The 16,687-nt window shown below is 40.6% G+C and overlaps 1 protein-coding gene across 1 annotated transcript; it reads right to left on the reverse strand.

Moving 5' to 3' along the window:
- Positions 1–5,103: 5,103 nt before the first annotated feature.
- Positions 5,104–11,183, reverse strand: LOC308642654 (spermatogenesis-associated protein 31D1-like; the record flags this gene model as incomplete). Its single annotated transcript, XM_081281790.1, has 4 exons — positions 5,104–9,337; positions 9,606–9,666; positions 10,272–10,311; positions 11,040–11,183. The coding sequence occupies 4 exons, from the start codon at positions 11,181–11,183 to the stop codon at positions 5,128–5,130; spliced, it is 4,455 nt and encodes a 1,484-aa protein (XP_081137916.1). The 3' UTR covers positions 5,104–5,127.
- Positions 11,184–16,687: the final 5,504 nt, after the last annotated feature.

The raw sequence follows: 16,687 nt of genomic DNA on the forward strand, positions 1-16,687 counted from the left end.
AGAAGTTTGAATTTGCTTGTCATAGAAAGACCTTGGTTTTAGTATCATAAATAGCTAGTTTTTTATTCCTGCCTAGCACTTAAATAGGACTTTGTGTAAATTTTGTAATATTCAGAATCTGTTTTATCATTTCTAGATGCGAATAAATAATTTTTATCTCCTAGTGTTATCATGATAATTACATGTGCTGAAAGATGATAAAACACTAGAATGCTGTATAACACTTAGCATTTCACCTACTTTCTGCTGTATTTTGAAACAATATTCTAGAGGAAAGACTAGTTTTAATCTTAGATCCTGATTTATAAGGTGCATAATACTGGACAAGTGACTCAATCTCTCCAAATTCAGTTTTCAGCACAATGAGATCAAGTGAGATGATCAAACATAATAGACAATGAGAATGGATTTTTGTAGACTATAAATGAAAAAATGAAAGCTATTTCTGCTATCCATATTTTATTGATAAGGCACTAAGATAGAAGATTGTGTTCTAATCTTCTTTTAGTAGAAGAAACTTGTTTAATGACTTCAAGGTTTTCCAACCTAACCTAATATTTGGAGATCTGGCCTCAAAGTATTATCCTTTCTATCTTGTACATAATAGTCTAATTAAATGGAGCCTTAATTGTTATCACATATACTTTATTATATTTAGAGTATTATTCCATTGTTTGTGGTAAATACTGGCCTTTTCTGATGCTAGACATACTGTCAATCTATTCACATTATTTCATATCCACTTTTTCTCTCCCACTCACCATATCTTTGAAAAATGACTTCATAGCTGATCATAGAAATAAACACATTATAACAGTGAATAAACATCAAATATGTCATGTAACACATAATCATAATCTTTAAGAATGGAATGAGCAATACTCAAACTGTCATTTATAGAAAACATGAAAGAGTATGAATACCCCATACACATTTTCTTAAGGTGTTATGGGAAGGTTTGTCCAGGATTCAAATGTAAGGTTGGTATTAGGCTTAGCTGTCTTTTTGAACATGAAGGGTCATGTGATTATTTGGCTTCCATTCATTGAAATTCCAGAACCTTCTTAGTTAGACTTATCTTTTCACATGGGAGCATTAATCAAGATAAATTCCATCACAACTGTTGCCAAACATTTCTTGCCATGTGCTGTGTGGTTAGTTTACTCAGAGCCTACTTCAAAGGACTATAATTTCACTGTTTCATCACTTCAGCATTTCATCTGTCGTTCTGGCAATATTTGATGGCTCTTTTATCCTTCAGGTTTTTTCTCTGTATAAACTATTAATATATATGAAAATGCATGTGTCTCTCTTAGACTCTCATTACCATCTTGCCTGCACTGCTAGTTTTGCATGCAGCCTGCAGTAAATTCAGTGTGGATGGTCTAAGTAAGTTATGGAAAAGCCAAATGTGATTGGACAGATTCATAAAATGCAGTCAGATTGTACACTGCTGAATATATATTTCTTTCTCCTTCCTCTATATCCACACACAAGGCTGTTTTTGCATATATACACACTATATAGGAGAAGTCTTGGCCACACATAAATAAGTTGATAAAGTCCAGGAGTCATATAGCACTTACCAGACACTGAGTTGCAGCTCATGAATCAGCTATAGCAAACTATAAATAAATGACCATGGGCTCATTACTGTGCCAGTTATGGGCCTTTTCCAGTGATTGCTTTTTAATCTAAAAATAGGGACCAGTGGGCTGTTTAAAATATTTCATGTCAAGGGAGTAAATATCCATAATCAGCTGCCCCCCTTGTTTTTCCTTCTTGAATCAAGACATATTATTAATGCATAATGGGTAGGAAAAATGGTTGGCTACGGGATTTCTAGGTTGTAATTTTACCTCAGATGCCAGAACACAAAATCTTGTGTGACCTTGCATTAATGATTTTCTATCCCTGGGTTCTTGTTTACCAATTTTCTGAAATGAATTTGCAATCATGTCAGAAAATTAATCTCAGCTGGTTAGCTGATTGGTTTGCTTTCTGGGCATCCATTCCATTTTTCATGATTCTTAACTTCTCATTTCTTGTGCAGTATATTTGTCAGAACTCTTTGGGTTGCAAGTGGAAGAAATACAAGTGGAATTGGCTTAAGCAAAAGGAGGAACTAATTGACTTATATGCTCCCACCAAGAACAGGGTTTGGAGAGCAGACACACAACTTCCCTTTCTTACAAAGGAGAATCTTATTCTTATTGGGATTTCTCCTTTCTAGACTTTGCCAGGTCTTCTGGTGAATTCAGCTTTTATGTCAGAATAATCAGGGCAGCTGAGCCCTTCCTATGAGAACTTTGAGACAGAGAAACATATGCTAGTGGGAGAAACATCTGTGGGAGGAAACAAATCATCATTTTTTGTTGTATCAAAGGACTTGTTGGGCTCAAATCAGTTAAATATATTTGATATGGTCTGTAAAGGTTAAAATGTGGTACTACTCCTTCCCCTTTTGTAAAAACTTTATTACTATGCTTGATTTTGTACCTTTCACAACTGTGTTTCACATTTATAATCTTTTATACTTCTCTTATTCTTGTTTATACTCCTATAACCCTCTTTTCCTCTCAATACCATTTTCAGATTCTGTCATGATGTCATCCAGTTTCTGATTACAGATAGATAGAAAACACACCATGTGTTCTTATTCCTTGAGCTCACATTCTTTATTCACAAAGAAAAGACCTTTACCTTCTTCCTACAGCTACTGGTGTTAAGACATCCTTAAAACTGCTCTACCATTACATTTTGGTTAGGAGTCACCATCATGGTGACTTATATGCTTCACAGACAAATTCATATCCACATTTCAAAGCACAGCTTGATTAGGTTTGGACTTTTGTGATCAGATGGTTTCAGGAGGGTTTGGCTTGCTTTTAAGTTTCCTTGTATTGCTGAGGTCTTCATATTAATCTTAGTGGGAATTCAGAAATATCCAAGAGATGTGTAATGAACTGGTGGGATGACTGCCAGGAGACTCTTTGGATGGGTCAGTTTGCATTACCCCCAATCCCCTCCATGTTTTTCTTTTAATTTTGGCTGGAAGTGACTAAGGAAGTGTGTACTTGATATGAGAATCCAAGGAATGATAGGATAAGGATTACAGGTCTGTTTTTTGGATGAGCCTCTGGACTGGCCCCATGGTTATCTGAGCATTTCAGAAAGAGAGGGAGGGAATCTAGGTAAGCCACTCTGTCAGACATGGGTACACCGTTTTCTGATAAAGGGTGTCAGAAAGTGGAGAAGCAGCATAGCCTCTCCAATTCTACATGACACTTATGACTGTTTTAGGGCATAGAAGCTTCTGAGGAAACTAGCATCATTTTGTTTTCAGGGTTTTGCTAGGAGTTTTGCCATAAACAGGAGGCCTCATATTTTCAAAGACATGGACATCTTCATGGTGAGCTTCTGCTGCACTGAATTCCATCAAATAACTTTGTGTTATTTTTCCAGCAGCAGACAGCAGTGAAAGGGGAGAACATTACCAAGAGGAGGAGTGTTCATGAACTCTCACAAGACACACTTCAGGTATTCCTGGGAATTACCAAGTAAGACCTGGGGGGATCTTGTGTGGACAATGTAAGCCAATAGTCAGTTCAATAGGAGTTATTTGTTTCATTCTGGCAGTTATACATGATGAGACCTGACCAACAGTTTACTCTTGTAAAGACTTTGATTTTATGGTCCTTTGAAGAAGGTATTATAAGAATTGATGCAAATATCTCCAGGAGAGGGACTTTAAATAAATGGAAAATTACTATTGCCACATTATCAGATCAATGTTTTGTTCTAATAATTAGTTATACATGATAGCAGAATGAATTTTAACACATCATACATAAATGGAGTATAACTTCTCATTCTTCTAGTTGTACATGATATAAAATTACAACAGTTGTGTAAATATATATGCACATAGGGTAATGTCTGATTCATTGTACTGTCCTTTCTTCCTCTATGTCCTCTTTCCTTCCTTCACTCTACTCTGTCTAATTCAAAATACCTTTATTTTTCCCTACCCCCCCACCTTATTGTGAATTAGCATCTACATATCAGAAAAAAAACATTTGGCCTTTGGTTCTTTGTGCTAGGAGCCACAGCAAAGTATTATGATGCATGGCACCTTTGGTTAAGGTGACTGACAGCTAGCCATTGAGATGATATGATTATGTTAAGATTTACATTCATATGGAAATTGGACTCCTGCTGTTCACCTTGGCCTGCTATGGAATGGGACTCCTGGAGAGTTCCCATTGGTTGGGGAAGGATAGTAGGAGGGTTTTCTGGGGGAGGTCCTGGGCCCCGGTTCGGGGAGACTCCACCACATGTGCTGGCCAGACAAGTCCAAGGTATTGGCGGCATTTTCAAAAATAAAGTTTTGTTCCTGCTTGAGTGGCTCGTGATTCTGTGCCCAGCTGGGTTGCAGCAATATGCCTTATTAAAAACTTCTTAAGCAGCACCTACCCTGCTCCTAAAACCTACCCTAATCACCCAGAATCCACTGCAGCAGTACCCCCCAAACATTGTCAAGCAAGTTTCACCCTTCTGTATGAACTTCTGATAACTGACATGTTTGTAAAAAATGACTAAACCACTCTATTAATCATTCTCAAAATTGTTCCTGTCCTTGACTCTCTCCCCCCGCCCCTCCCTCTCATTGTAATTGGACACAATACCTTTATTTTTATGTGGTGCTGAGGATCAAACCCAGCGCCTAGGGGCGAGCGCTTTACCGCTGAGCCAAAACCTAGGCCCTTGACTCTCTTTAGGTATAGAAGACCTATCTTCCTCACTGCAGGGGGAAGGTGTGGGATGCCATATATAATGCCACTAAGGTTAAACTAAGGGGTAGGAAGCAGTGCCACCTCCTCAGGTTTCAGCAGGAAGAGGAAAGGTGTTTTTTGAAAACATGATCTCTTTTCCTTAAGGAGAGGTCCAGGAGATTTGGTCACCTTCTTAGAAGTCCAGAGAGGCAATCAATAAAAGCTGAACTACTTTCTCCCCTTCCCTAAACACAAGGACAGGTTGCCCAAAACCCAAACCCGCAACACAAGAAAAGACACCATTTGTTAGAAAATTTATTGGGGAAAATCAGTATTCTCAAAAAGGGATAAATTATTTGGGGGGAAGAAAATTTTCTTTCTGAAAATCCTGGAGAAGCATTTTCTGTTTGAACAACAGGGACAACTCTCCCAACACAGTGCCTTTAGCAAAAGGAGCAGCAGCTAGAGCCACCTGACCAACTCTATGTTTGCATGTAGTATTCAGATGGAGCAAGGGTTCCTTGTGCGGCATGGATGGGTGATGCTTCTGACATATCATCTTTTCCTGTACTGTCACACTTTTCTGGGGCTGTCTGCCCCTGTCCATGACCCATCTATTATTCCCTGTAGGATACCTCTGACCAGCAAAGCCAACTTCTTGGCTGCAAGATTTGGCACTTGGCACCTTAGCACAGGGAGTCTTGACATTGAAGGCATGTTTCTGGACGGGTTCTGCCTGAACCGGCAGTCCAGTCTTCTGCTCAATTTTCCCAGGCCTCATGGGGGTGGAAAGAGGCTTTTGCGGGGCAGTGGCCTCTACTCCATGCCGACCTGCTAGTTTCTCCTCTAGGATCTTCTCAACGTCTGTCATGATTTTCTGAGCTTCAGTATTCCCAGTAAAGGCAGCTCTCTTAGCTGGGTTTCTGCCTTGCACAGATGATGAAGAGCTGCCCTTTTTCAGAGAACCTTCTTGCCCTTTGGTTTTTATACCAAAATAAAGCCTTTGAAAAAAGTGCTTGAACTGGCTTTTAAAGTTGTTTTCAGGAGAAGGCTGTCCCTTCAGTGATGGGGCTGAGGAGGACTTGCTCCCAAGTGCCTCCTTTAATGTTCTGTCTTGAGGGTGGGGGAGCTTCCCTCTAGGTTGGCGTGTCAACACCCCTGCATCCCCTCCACCAAACTCGCCTGTTTGGGGTACCAGAGGGCATACCCTTTTTGATGCTAATGGTACCTTCTTGTCCTGACACTTACATAAGACATGTGTCGGGATCCAGGGCTCTTGCCCCTGCTCTATGTTGATCCCTCTGTTGTCACAGTGGGCTTGTAGCACCTGAGGAGCTGCCATGTCCCCACTAGAGGCACTATGAAAATGAGTGAAAGTCTTAGAAGTCAAGGTCTTTGAAGTCAACGTCTTGCACGTCAAGGTCTGTGAAGCTAAGGTCTTAGATGCCAAGGTCTTGGAAGTCAACTTATCTAAGGCCAGTGTCAACTCAGTAGAAAAGGCTGGAACCAGGCCCTGCTCCCTGCTCTCCATTTTCATCTTCAACTCATTAAGCAACTGATTTTTAAGATCTAATGATTTGGAATCTTTGAGAACTGATATTCCTTCTGGGGGCCTTTCAACGGTCAGGGTTGATTCAACTTTACTCATATTCATATCTGTCCCGGAGGAGCTTTCTGACTCTGTGGTCGTCAGGCTGTTTGTAGACTGTGATCGAATAGCACAGAGCTCCTTTGCCTTGAATATCTCCCTTGATTTGTTAGACATGGGAAAATATTCTAAATTCTTAATCGTTTTTCTCTGAATCTTTTCTATACTATTGCTGGGACTCACTCCCTTATTCCATGATTTGGGTCTGGCCCCAGCCTGCTTTGTGGGCAACTTTGGGCTGCATTTATTGGCTATTACAGTCTGTTTCTGACTGTCTTTATCTTTGTCACTGCGTGGGAAGGGCAGCGAAGCCCGTCTGTCACCCTCAATTGCCTTGACATTCTCTGTAAGCTCAGGGTTGGTGTGAGAGGGTGAATGTGTTAGGGCCCTCTTATTTTCCTTGCTCACAGGTGAAGTGGCAGAAAGAGGATGATCTAGAGTAGGGCCTGAAATTGTTGTTCCCACCTTGACTACATGAAAAGTACTAATGCTTTCTTTAAGGGGCTTGGAGACCCCAATTTTAGAATCCTTGCCAGAAGTCAGACTGGATGAGGAGGAAATGTTGGAGCGAACTGAGGACCAGGATGGAGTTCCTTTCATTTTGAAGATGTCTATGGATTCCTGAACCTTTTGGGGAAGCCCACACATCATCCTCTTATGAAAGAGTTTACTATGGTCTTCCAACATCTTTTGTTTGTTGGAACCAAGGAAGGAAATATCCTGGGCAGTATTGAGGCCCTTCTTGTCCTCATACACCAGTGGTGCCAAATCACTGTGTTTTGTTTGGCTAGGGGATTTCTCAGGACTAGTCAATATCGGCTCCATAGAATGCAATGATCTATTCACAGTGCCAGGCATCTGACACACATGGATTTCCTCAAATTTCTTGCTCAAGTGTGCTTCCAGGGCTTCTGTCAGTTGTTTCTGAACTGAGCTCTCCTCTGAGATCTTTGATTTTTTTCCAAAAAGACTATTCAATTCATTTTTTAGGTTTGTCTTAAAGTCAGAGTCCAGGTCATTATCTGGAGCCCCCCCTGAGTCACTCAATGGATCATCTTTTGTGCCAATCTCTGGACTATTTACTTTCTTCACTCTCTCCCCTAGTGGAAGTAATTCTGAGCTCTTCTCATGGAAACTTCTGGGATGGCTCAATTGTAAATCTTTGCTACTTTGACCCTTAAACAAAGAGATCCATGAAAGTCCATAAGTGGACTTTGACTCAGATATCTCGGAAATTTCTGTTTCAGGACTCATCCTTGACAGACACTCATGGACTCTGCGGGGCAGACCCCACCGGTGTTGAATAAGGCTTTTCCGAAGGTGGTGCTCTAGCTTCTTCCGAAGCTCTTTTTTGAGGGGAAAATCTCCCGGAATGATGGTTGTTGGAGCATAAGCCTTGGAGGACCGTCTATCAGATAAAACACTGGGAGCTGGAGGACAAAACTCTTCCTTGGATTTTTGAACCACAAAGGGTAAACCCCACAAACTTTCCTGTCCTTTCTGTAATACATTATATTCCAAGTCATGAATTTTGGATGGCATGAGAGATTGTACCTCATCCTGGAATCTATGAATCCTCACTCCACCATCACTAACCTGAGATGAAATAGGTGGTGACAAGGTAGGGACCGAGAATTGAAGCTGGTCTTGGGGTGGAACAGGAGATTGGCACTGAAGCTGGTCCTGGGATGGGATAGGAGATTGGCCTGGTGCTTGGGTCAAGGGTTGAGATTGGATCTCAGCCAAGGACAGAGTTGGGGGAGGGGTTAGAACTAGAGATTCAGGGGCTTCAATGGAAGTGGGCATTGAATTGAAGCAGACATAGGTTGAACAGTCACCTGAGACAGGTACTATAGATTTCAAGGACTCACTGTGCAAAGATGGGAGACCCCAGAAGAATTGGGTACATTTTTTAGGTAAGTTATCCTCAAAGGTCTTAGGATCTGAGGACTGGTGGTCTACCTGCAATTCCTCTGATTTGCCTTTACTGCTCTGTGAAGGAAGGGAGACAGGTGAGTCCTGTTGCTCAGCAACTGACTCTAACCTTTTCCCTGAAGAATTCAATTGGCCGTCTGGCTTAAGTTCTTTTGGAAAGGATTTTGTTTCCTTTTCCTTTTTGTTCTGCATCAGGAAATCACCCTTCTTTTTTATATGTCTCTCCAGAAGGGCCAAGACATCAGGGCATAGAAATGAGAGGTTTCTGGGCTCTACAAGGATGGCTGCAGTATCACTCTCAAAAGAGGACTCAGGAGGATGGAGGTCGAGGAGGTTTTTGTCATCATCAGAGGGCTCCAATTGAGAGGGAGACAAGTGTTCGGCATGAGACTGGTTTCCAGAGAACTCTGCCACTGGAAGGCTTGCACTGTCAGTGCATGAGGTTGTTGGGACATTAGTAGACAACCCATCAGGGCTATCCACCAGAGACAAAGTAGCTTCAGGTTGGGCAACAGGTTTTGCTTCTTGACTGTCAGTTGGTGGGGGAAGGGTTGGAACAGGTGGGGGAGGGGTTGGAACAGATGGTTGAGGTGGGATATGATCCACTGGCAATTTGGAACTCAAGGGAGAAGACTCTGGTGGCAGAGAGTCACCCCGTAATGAGGGTCCAGGTAGGTCAATTAAAGGGTTAATTTGGTCAGGTGAACGAACAGAGGAAGGAAATAGAGTTGGCTCAGTTAAAGGAGTTGAAACTGAAGCTCCTAGAGGGATTGCAGAAAGAACAGCGGACAGAAAAACTGATGACTCTCTCAAGGACGTCACGGAAGACACACGGGACACAGAATTAACAGCATCTTCCAAGGACGCCTTATAGATCAGTTGACTGACCTTAGCTGTTGTTCTATTACACACCCGACAGAGCGGGTCTGGACATAACAGTTGCCGAAAGTGGAGGAAATCATTATTCTGGCTCATGGAACTGCAAGAGACAGAAAGCCAAAGCTGTAACCAGAACCACTACAAGGGAAGCAAGATCTGCAGTTCTATGGGTGGGGGGGAACCCGCTACCTGCTCTACATTCCACACATCTATGACCTCAAAATACCCTCCCCTCCCAAGTTCTTTATTCACGTACCCATGGCTATGGCTACCCCTCCTGTGATTAGGGCATATTGCAAAGAATTCCTGGGGGACTGAGTAAAACATGCCAGGAAAGGAATCAGTAAAGAAGGGAAATGACTGATCACCTTCTCAGAATAGAAAGCAGCTTCCTCCCCTCCTCTGCTTCTCTCTGGCAAGTTATCCGACCTGGAAAACCAGGACAGTTGGTTATATATAGTAAAGGTAAAAACACAGGTTATCATTCAGGAGTTTTTACAGGAAACAGGATATTAAAGTCAGAAAGCCCTAAAAACCTGCAGATAAGGTCATAAGTGTCAGGGATAATAGTAAGAAGGTTCACAGGTATATGTGGTTCCATTTAGAAAGTACTTTCACCTGTACCATCCTACATGCTGCTCAAAACCACCACCTGAAGCACAAGAGTCAGTAGCTAACTCAGAGATGAATCTAATCAGCCAAGAATTAAAGTAGTTTACACCATGTCACCAGACAGAAATTCTGACTCCAAGGCAATCAGGGGTCTTTGGACCTCTCACAGGGCCACCTACTTGGCAGTAAATGTCCAAGGCCCAGGTCCATCACTACTTGATTCACACCCAAGGAAGGGTGGGCAGGGCAGGGACTCTGAGGAATCTCTCAGGTCTCACTGCCTTCTCCTGAGCCTCTCCTCTGAGACCCTGTTTCCTGAGAGAGACTGCACCTAGAAACTGACATCCTCCAAGATCATGGAGCTGTAGAGAGATAGGAAAGTTCACCCTTATAGAGCTCAGGTTGAACAGGCAGACCCTTACCTTTAAATGCTCCATTTTTCCTTCTCTTTGTTCCCTGACGCTGAAAAAAAAAAAAGAAAAGAATGAGGGGCTGGGGCCCATTTCTTTTACTTTTTTCGTTAACAAGCTTACACATTCATTAGGCAAGAATCGGACAACTCTTCATTTTTAATTAGTAGAAATTGTATTCCTTCCTTTTATTAATCTTGAAGGGCAATGAAATATTTTCAATTTTTTACTTCTTTGATAATTTCAAAGGACATTTTTGTCTGAGAGATTCCACATTTGATGGTCTTAAACCCTCTGCTGAAGGAGGGCATAGAATCTGAGGCCAACCGTCTCATCTGTGCTCCCCCAGGGAACCCTGCATCCTGGGGCAGAGCTCAGGCTACAGGCTCTACTCAGAGGTCAGCACTGCTGTCCTGACCAGCCCAATATGAAGGCTGGGTGAAGAGCATCTGACTTGGGAATGAGACTCAGAATCCAGTCAGAAGAGACCTGTCTCCTTCACTCTCTATCCAGACCAATCTGGAACCCTCCACCACACCCCAAAAGATAGTCTGTGAGCTTCAGATGGAAACCTTAGTCCTTCCTGAACCTCTGACTTCTTTCCCTAAAGAGTGAAGTTCTATCTTGTCCTCAAACTTCCCAAGTCACATCTTTTCTGAGCCAACCAAACATTTAGTAATGTGAGCATGGAAATAACAAATCCCATCTGACATTTCACAAAACATTTCACATTTGACAAAAATCAAGAAACTCCCAAGGGAGTTCTCTCTGCTTCCTTACCTTCTGGGTGGCTTCATTTTTCTTGAGTGTTGGTGAAAATAGTTTCAATACCTGAAAGGACAGGTATAGAAAAAGCAATACCAACCCACTCAAAATGGTACTTTGGGGATCAATAGCCCAAAGAATTGAACCAAGATCAACCATGGTTCGGTGTGGCTATTCAGCAAAGAGAACATTCTTTTTTTTTTTTCCTTTCTTTTTTTTTTATTATTTTATTGTTGGTTGTTCAAAACATTACATAGTTCTTAATATACCATATTTCACAGATTGATTCGAGTGTGTTATGAACTCCCATTTTTACCCCGTATACAGATTGCTGTGTCACATCAGTTACATTTCCATTGATTTACAAATTGCCTTTCTAGTGACTGATGTATTCTGCTATCTATCCCATTCTCCACTGTCCCCTCACCCCTCCCCTCCCCTCCCTTCCCCTCCCCTTCTCTCTCTCCATCCCCTCTACTATAAATCGTTTCTTCCACTTCTATAATTTTCCTCCTACTCCTCCTTTCCTCTTATATGTAATTGTGTATAACCCTGAGGCTCATCAACAAAAGAGAACATTCTTCATTGTCTGAGGGTGCCTGGGCTTCTCTATATCTCCGGGCTTGCATCACACACCATTGAGGAGTCACAAAGGGAAAGGGTTCTGAGGGCGGGGAGAGAAGACTTGAGGAGGTTGTTCCCCTCCTCCACCTGCCCACCAGCCAGCAGATCCCTTTGCTCAGGTCTGTTGCTCCATTTCCCAGTCCACTCTTTCCTCATGTCATGCCTTCATTACCTCAGGGAGCATTCCTGTTTGTTTCATGTGTAACCAAGATGTTTTACATGAGTCCCCTTTTCACTGTTTGGATCCCTTGACTTACACCCCACCAATTCCACTGCCTTGAAAATCTGACATACACTGCCTGGAATTTTTGCTTCTACCAAGACATTTACACTCTTGGGTCACCTACATCCTTAAATCTATCTTATCTACAGAAAGCTTTTGCTTTACTCTAACTCACATGTAAAACTTAACGTTCTTTCATAGTTTTATAAGTTTCAATAGCAGATTTTTGTTTCAATCAGCCTGTAGTATCTTTGATCACAGTGGCTGACTCTCATTAAAACTAATAATTTGTTAGTCAACACTCTTGAAACAAAAATAAACATAAAAAGAATCTAAATAAAATTGAAACTTCAAGTGATCTTGGAGATAAGTTTATAACATTTGTTTTTTTCTGAAGTAGTGAAGATTAAACATAACAAAGACTATTGGATGTGCTCTATTTCCCGCCCCCTGACAAATTGATCCAGTGTTTTCAAATCTGATAATCAACCATCTCATTTTTTTCAATTCTTCATTCATTATTTTGATCTAACTTGCTTCTAGCTACCTAAAATTCAAATGGTCCCTGCCTCCACATCAATTTCATAATGCTTATATGACTTTCTCAAACCAGGAAGAGGTTATGGTGTGCTAAGGAATTGAACCCTCAGTCCTTGGTGGCAGGAAGCCACCTAAAATGTCAGAACCTTAGGGCAGATTCTAGTCTTGAAGAGCATTACCCTTGTGGGACACATAATTTTGATATTTTCCTAAGAAAATACGAGTGTCTTGCCATGAGAAAAGCTATTAAGATCTGGGCTATATAAGCACCCTACTACTAATGGAAAATCAACTGCCTATCATACACGATTCAAGCAAAACTTTTGATATTTAAATAGCCCCAATATTGCCCCAGCCTTCTTCTTACACCTGCTTTTTAAAACCCTTTATCATCATGTCAGCTATCCTCCTAACTGTCCCCTAACTTGTCATGACTTTTTTAAACCCTGAAACCTCTTCTCTGATGCCCATAACCCAGCAGCATTATTGATCTCTTTGACAGGATAAGGCAGCCTCCAAGCCAACCAGTCTCTATTCAGTTAGGCAGGAGCAGGTACCCTGCCTTGAAGATCCCCCATCCTTTTGATATGCAGCCTCAGTCAGGTTTCCATTTAACAAATATTTACTAGTGAAGACTAGGAGACATGGACAGCTGTAAGTCACAGGCTCTGCCCTTATCCTTAAGGAGCTCATGTTGAGACTGTAGAGATAAGTCCTATACAGTTGAAAAGCTGTACAAAGGCAGAGGAAAGGTCCAGAACCCCTTAGCATTTGTTAATTCCCAAGAGGTTTGTGGAGTAGATCAGAGACTGTGGGTGTTAACAGCTAGAACACATCATGCTCTGTACCAAGGCTTCCCTGCCTGTCTCCCCAGTTTTCTGAAACAAAATCACAATCCTTTGGCAAGATAAAGAAAATCTTTCCTCTCTCTCTCTCTCTCTCTCTCTCTCTCTCTCTCTCTCTCTCGGCAGGGGGTGGGTACTGGGGATTAAACTCAGGGGCACTCGACCACAAAGCCCCATCCCCAGACTTATTTTGTATTTGAGATAGGATCTCATTGAGTTTCTTAGCACCTCCCCATTGCTGAGGCTGACTTAGAACTCATGATCCTCCTGTCTCAGCCTCCCAAGCTGCTGGGGATCACAAGCATGTGCCATAGTGCCCAGCACCTGTTCTCTTTAAAATGGCATTGTTGGCTATGTATTCTTTTTTTTTTTTCAGAAGAAGATATATTTAATTTTATTTTTCCATATTTTATTGTTACAATATAGTTATACATAATTCATTGTTACATATTCATACATGCACGCAATATAACAATATAACTTGGTCAATATCATTCCCCAAGATTTCCCCTTTTCCTCACTTTCTCTTTCCACTGGTCCCTTTCCTCTACTCTTCTGATCTTCCTTCGATTTTCATGAGGTTCTCCTCAATCATTCTTTTCCTCTTTCCTCTATAGTTTCTACATGAGAGGAAAAAAGCACACAACCCTTGACTTTCTGAGTTTGGCTTATTTTAGTTAACATAATATTCTCAAGTTCCATCCATTTTCCTGAAAATGACATAATTTAAAACTCCTCTGTGTATGTACGCCACAGATTCCTTTCACAGATTCACAGATCCATTCATCCATGTTGGACACCTAGGCTGGGTCAATAGTTTGACTATTGTGAATTGTGCTGCTATAGTATATTTCTTAGGATAAATGCCAAGGAGTGGTATAGCTGGATCATAAGGTGTTCCCATGCCTAGTCTTTAGAGGAACCTCCATACTGATTTTCATAAAGGTTGTACTAATTTACAAGCCTACAAGCAGGATAAAATTATTTCTTTTAAAAAATAAATGTTGGCAAGGATGTGAGGGGAAAATATATAATCATCCATTGTTGGCGGAACCAACCTAGGTGTACTTCAACAAATGAATGGATAAAGAAAATGTGGTACATATACACAATGTAATTTTACTCAGCCATAAAGAAGAATTATGGCATTGTAGAGGTCTTTCACCTCCTTGGTTAGATTTATTCCTAAGGTCATTGGGTTTTGAGATTTTTTGGTTTATTTTTTGTTTGTTTGAGGGGTTTTTTAGCTATATTGGATAAGATTTCTCAGATTCATTATTGATATAGAAGAAAATTATTTCTTTTGTATGTTGATTTTTTTAACCTGTTACTTAGTTGAATTTATTAATTCTAGCAGTCTTCTGGTAAATATTTGTGGATCTTGTAAGTATAGGTTCATATCTGCAAACATATAAAATATCTGATAATTTGACTTCTTCCTCTCTTATTTTTATCCTTTTTTTCCTTCTCTTGCCTAATTGCTCTGACTAAAATTCCTAGCACTACATTGGATTAAAGTGGTAAGAGCAGTCACCCTTGTCCCAAATCTTAAAGGAAATACTTTCAACTTTCCTCTATTCACAAAGATGTTGGTTTTAGATTTGTCATGCATAGCCTTTATGATGTCAACATAAGATCATTCTATCCTAGGCTAAAGAAAAATTAAAGGGACATGAATAGGAAAAGAAGAGTTCAAACTATCCCTATTTGCCAATGACATGACTCATGATTCTCTATTTAGGAAAAAAAAAAAACTCTACCAAAAACTTTTAGAACTCATAAACAAATTCAACAAATTGTGTTCCTATACACCAATGATAAATTAGTTAAAAAAATAATTAGGAAAGCTGTCCCATTCATAATAGCCTCAAAAAAAAAGAAGTACTTGGAAATCAATCTAACAGTAGAGGTGTTAATTAATTTTGCTTATCCCCCATGTTCGTGGATAAGCAAAATTAATATTATCAAAATGGTCATGCTCCCAAAAGCACTATACAGATTTAATATAATTCCAATGATGTTCTTCATAGAAATGGAGAAAGCAGTTATGAAATTTATTTGGAGAAACAAGAAGCCCAGAATAGCCAAAGCAATCCTTAGTGAGAAAAGTGATGCAGGAGGCATCACAACACCAGATTTTACATTATACTGCAGAGCCATAGTAACAGAAATGGCATGGTACTGGCACCAAAACAGACATGAAGACCAATGGTACACAGACAAACCCACATAAAAACAGTCTCCTCACACTAGACAAAGGCACTATAAGCATACATTGGAGAAAAGATAGCCTCTCCAACAAATGGTGCTGGGAAAACTGAAAGTCCGTGCATATCAAAATGAAATTAAACCCCTATCTCTCACCCTGCACAAAACTTAACCTGAAGTGAATCAAGGACCTAGGCATTAGACCTGAGACCCTGAACCTACTAGAAGAAAAAGCAGGTCCAAATCTCCATCATTCAGCTTAGGAACCAACTTCCTAAATAAGACTCCTAAAACACAAGAAGTAAAATTAAGAATCAATAAATAGGATGGTATCAAACTAAATACTTTTTCACAGCAAAGGAAATAAGAATGTGAAGAGAGAGCCTATGGAATGAGAGAAAAATCTTTGCCACCTGCAACATACACACACAAACACACACACACACACACACACACACACACACACACACACACACACATCTCCAGGATATATAAAGAACTCAAAAACTTAACACCAAAACCACAAATAACCCATCAATAAATGGGCAAAAAAAATTTTCAACATCTCTAGCATTTAAAGAAATGCAAATTAAGACTACATTAAGATTTTCATCTCACTCCAGTCAATTTTCAACAATCAAGTAACAAATGTTGGGGAGGATGTGGGGGGAAAGGTACTGCAAATTGTTGCAACCACTCTGGAAAGCAGTATGGAGATTCCTCAGAAAACTTGGAATGGAACCACCATTTGACCCACTCATCCCACCAAAAGGACTTAAAATCAGAATGCTACAGTGACACAGCCACATCAATGTTTATAGAAGCTTATTTCACAATAGCTAAGCTATGGAACCAACCTAGGTACCCTTCAACAAATGAAAGGATAAAGAAAATGTGGTAAGGGTGAGGATGTGGCTGAGTGGCAGAGCACTTGCCTTGCATATGTGAAGCACTGGGTTTGATCCTTAGCACCACATAAACACTAAATAAATAAATGAAGGAATGCTGTCCATGTAAAACTATAAAAAAGAAAAGAAAAATGTGGTATATATACACAATGGAATATTACTCAGTCATGAAGAAAACTAATGGCATTTTCCAGCAAATGGATGGAACTGGAAACTATCATGCTAAGTGAAATAAGCCAATTCCCAAAATACAAAAGCCGAATGTTCTCTCTGATATGTGGATGCCAGCACACAATAAGGGGTGCGGGGTTGGTA

This window comes from Spermophilus citellus (assembly GCF_964194105.1).
Source record: "Spermophilus citellus genome assembly, chromosome: 2".
Lineage (NCBI taxonomy): Eukaryota > Metazoa > Chordata > Mammalia > Rodentia > Sciuridae > Spermophilus > Spermophilus citellus.